This window comes from Plasmodium gaboni, chromosome 9 (assembly GCF_001602025.1).
Source record: "Plasmodium gaboni strain SY75 chromosome 9, whole genome shotgun sequence".
Taxonomy (NCBI): Eukaryota; Apicomplexa; class Aconoidasida; order Haemosporida; family Plasmodiidae; genus Plasmodium; species Plasmodium gaboni.
Window position 1 is genome coordinate 1246488 of NC_031489.1, and position 2926 is coordinate 1249413.

At 14.9% G+C, this 2926-nt stretch overlaps 1 protein-coding gene across 1 annotated transcript in view; it reads right to left on the bottom strand.

Annotated features, from left to right (window-relative positions):
- The window catches only part of PGSY75_0937100 (putative exported protein), a gene marked incomplete at both ends in the record, with an annotated part of 890 nt that extends 154 nt beyond the window's left edge, over positions 1 to 736 (bottom strand). The window contains 2 exons of the mRNA XM_018785772.1: positions 1 to 572; positions 668 to 736. The exon at positions 1 to 572 is cut by the window's left edge and continues 154 nt beyond it. Coding sequence (XP_018642113.1) covers positions 1 to 572; positions 668 to 736 — 641 coding nt within the window. The remainder of the gene's footprint in view (positions 573 to 667) is intronic.
- Between the last annotated feature and the right edge of the window lie 2190 nt (positions 737 to 2926).

Here is a 2926-nt window from a genome sequence, read left to right on the forward strand (position 1 = left end):
ATACCAAATATTTTAAAGCATATAACTAAGCATGAAATAGATAATATAGTAAAAATTATTGTATATATACCATTATGAAATATATCAAAATCGGACATTTCTTTTTTTTTCTGTTTTTTTATTTCTTCATATGTTTTTTTCTTTTCCTTTTTAATTAGAATGTAGAATAACTTTTTTATATAATCCTTGTAGTACTTTTTTTTATTGCTTTGTAGTAAATATTTTGAATCATTTTCATGGAAAATTTTACTTATTTTCCTTTTCATATTTTCTGTATATTTTTGTGAACCAAAATATTTTTTATAATACATATATTTTTCATTTGCATTTCTATCATGATATAAATATTCATCCAAGTCATATTTTTGAAGGTGCTTATTTATTAAGTTGTAGAAGAGAATAGATCTATCTTCGTCTTTATATTTTTTAATGTTTTTTTTTAAATCATCATATTCTTTTAATTTCTTATATTTGAGATGTTTTAAATTAAAATCTGACAATATTCTATTTGATTTTATTTTTGTTGTGATATTGCTTTTATATGTTAGGTCTTCCATTTTTGTGAACGCACTCTGAAAGGAAAAATATATATATATATATATATATATATGGTATATGTGCTGAATTAACTAATGAATGAATAAATATTTTATGTATATTATAATACCTTATATGATAAGAATAATATAAGAAATATAACTTTGAGAAAGGTTATTTTATTTTGTAGTAATAGCATTTTAATATTAAGACGTCTTTTACGTTTATTTTGTAAATGATGGAATGGTTTTAAAATAATATTAAAAGGATATAAATTTGAAAAATATTATTAACAAGACTATACATTTATAATAACATATAATACACAACTATTGTGAATAAAATTGTATGCATTTACATTTCATTAATATTTTACGATAAGGATATTAACATATAGTAAAATTCAGTACAAACAGTTGACATAGATTTATGGATATTAAAAGATAAAACAAATTTTTTTTCTTTTTTTTTTTTTTTTTATATAACATGAAAATAAATATTAATTAAAAATACATAAGGCAATATAATAATATTTTATTTATTTTTTCTTTAACATAAATATATATGTATTTTTTATTTATTATGGATTAGTAAAATTTAAGAAATGGAAATTATATAAAATATAGATAAGGAAAAAAAATATGATTAAAAAGAAACTATCCTTATAACGATACATATAATATATATATATTTATATAATATGAATACCTATTTTTATTTTCCATAATACATAATATTCATTTATTTATATTTATGAATAATATGAATAATGTTTTTACCTACTAAAAATATGTATTTACTTATGTACACCTTTTTTTTTTTTTTTTTTTTTTGGTGTACTTTTTTTATAACGTAATGAAGAGAAAAAAAAATTAAAAGAAAAATGGGTTATTATTTGGATAATTTAAAAAATTATAAAGAAACATATATTTTTATTTATAGAATTATCATTTTTAATAAATTAAGTTTTGCAAAAGGTATTTTCTGTGTTATTCATTTATTTAAATTTTTTATTTTTTTTGATTTGTTCTACAAAAATATATATATATATATATATATATATATATGTATCAGATATTATTTTTTTACTTTTTCCTTTTTTTTTTTAATCTCAGAAAAATAAATATGATTAAGTGGCATAAGAAACGTATTCCAAATTTGTTTTATTTTGTTAAAAAGAGGAATAAAATAACAAACATAATTTACTATACATATTGATATATATAATTATAGGAAAAATATAATATCTATTTAGTTATATAATATTTATATAAACTTCACAATGGTCGAACAAAAAAAAAATATTTCACTTGTAGTTTTTCCGTATTTTACTATTTTTTATTTATTTATTCCAAGTTAAATATTAAAAAACAGAACGTTCTAAATTTTTAACACATTGAATGATTTTATATATAAAAATACATGTGAATTTATATTACTCTTATTTTAATGATAGCAAAAAAAAAAAGGAAAAAAAGAAAATGTAAAATTTTTTTATATTTTCGGATTCCAATTCTTCTATATTTATATCTTAAATATGATTGCTAAATTATAATGCTATATATATTTGGTGTAATCGTAGTATTAATACTACAATATTATAATTATATATATATATATATATATATATATTAAGAGTTATATGAATTATAATGTGATACATCTTTTATATATTTGTAAGGTAATAACAAGTGTGTTTTTATTTTTTTTTTTTATATTAAGTAAATTGTATATTTTCAAATATAATTATAAGTTCATTCAAAAGAAAAATAACTACATATTTTTTTTACAATATTATAAATATATATATATATATATATATATTTATAAATTCCATATATTATTTTAAGCATAAAAATAAGTGTACTTTAAGATAATATAAAATAAAAATTAAAAGGACAAAAAAAATACATGCTATTATATTATATATATTATTTTAATATTCAATTAAAATTTATAATATTAAATATACTTTATAGTATATACATACATATATATATATATATATATATATATATATATATTTATAACTTCCCATTATTATCTTAAGCATAAATAAATGTACTTTAAAAATAAAATAAAAATTAAAAGGACAAAAAAATACTTGCTATTATATTATATATATTATTTTAATATTCAATTAAAATTTATAATATTAAATATACTTCACATATATATATAATATATATATTAAAAGAATATTGTATCTTTATTATTTATTTATTTTATTTTTTTTTTTTTTTTGCATATTCTTTATATATATATTTTTTAAAATGACATGTAGGACAAAAAAAAAAAAAAAAAAAAAAAAAATATTTATTATATTTATATAAAAAAATATAAAAATAAAATAAAATAATAATATTTTTATATAAATAAAAAAAAAAAA